General features: G+C 65.3%; 1 protein-coding gene across 1 annotated transcript in view; it reads right to left on the bottom strand.

The window, feature by feature from the left end:
* Positions 1 to 294, bottom strand: part of LOC104167383 (DNA (cytosine-5)-methyltransferase 1-like) — a gene marked incomplete at both ends in the record, with an annotated part of 11644 nt that overhangs the window by 630 nt on the left and 10720 nt on the right. The window contains 1 exon segment of the mRNA XM_009707627.1: positions 17 to 212. Coding sequence (XP_009705929.1) covers positions 17 to 212 — 196 coding nt within the window.

The raw sequence follows: 294 nt of genomic DNA, 5'->3' as shown, positions 1-294 counted from the left end.
GGGAGCCAGTACCTACCTTCGGCACAGGAGCAGACTCCCCGTAATGCCCCGGAGCTGCTGCGGCCATTTTTCTTCTCATGGTGTGTGTACCGCAGCTTGCGCGTGGTCGTGCCATCCGACAGCCGCACCTCGATGTTGGGCAGGTCGCGCCAATCGGAACCAGGGGCCAAGGGGATGTGTCTCATCCGGGCTGAGACCAGGGCGCTCATGTCCTGCCAACGACAAACCCACCGTCACCGTCGGCAGGGGACGCAGAGGGACACCGCCCCCCCCCGGAGCACCTTGCCGGAGAAG

The sequence above is a fragment of the Cariama cristata genome, unplaced genomic scaffold (assembly GCF_000690535.1).
Source record: "Cariama cristata isolate BGI_N322 unplaced genomic scaffold, ASM69053v1 scaffold27309, whole genome shotgun sequence".
Taxonomy (NCBI): Eukaryota; Metazoa; Chordata; class Aves; order Cariamiformes; family Cariamidae; genus Cariama; species Cariama cristata.
The sequence above is the reverse complement of the archived record's forward strand: the minus strand, read 5'-3'. Positions and strand labels throughout refer to the sequence as shown.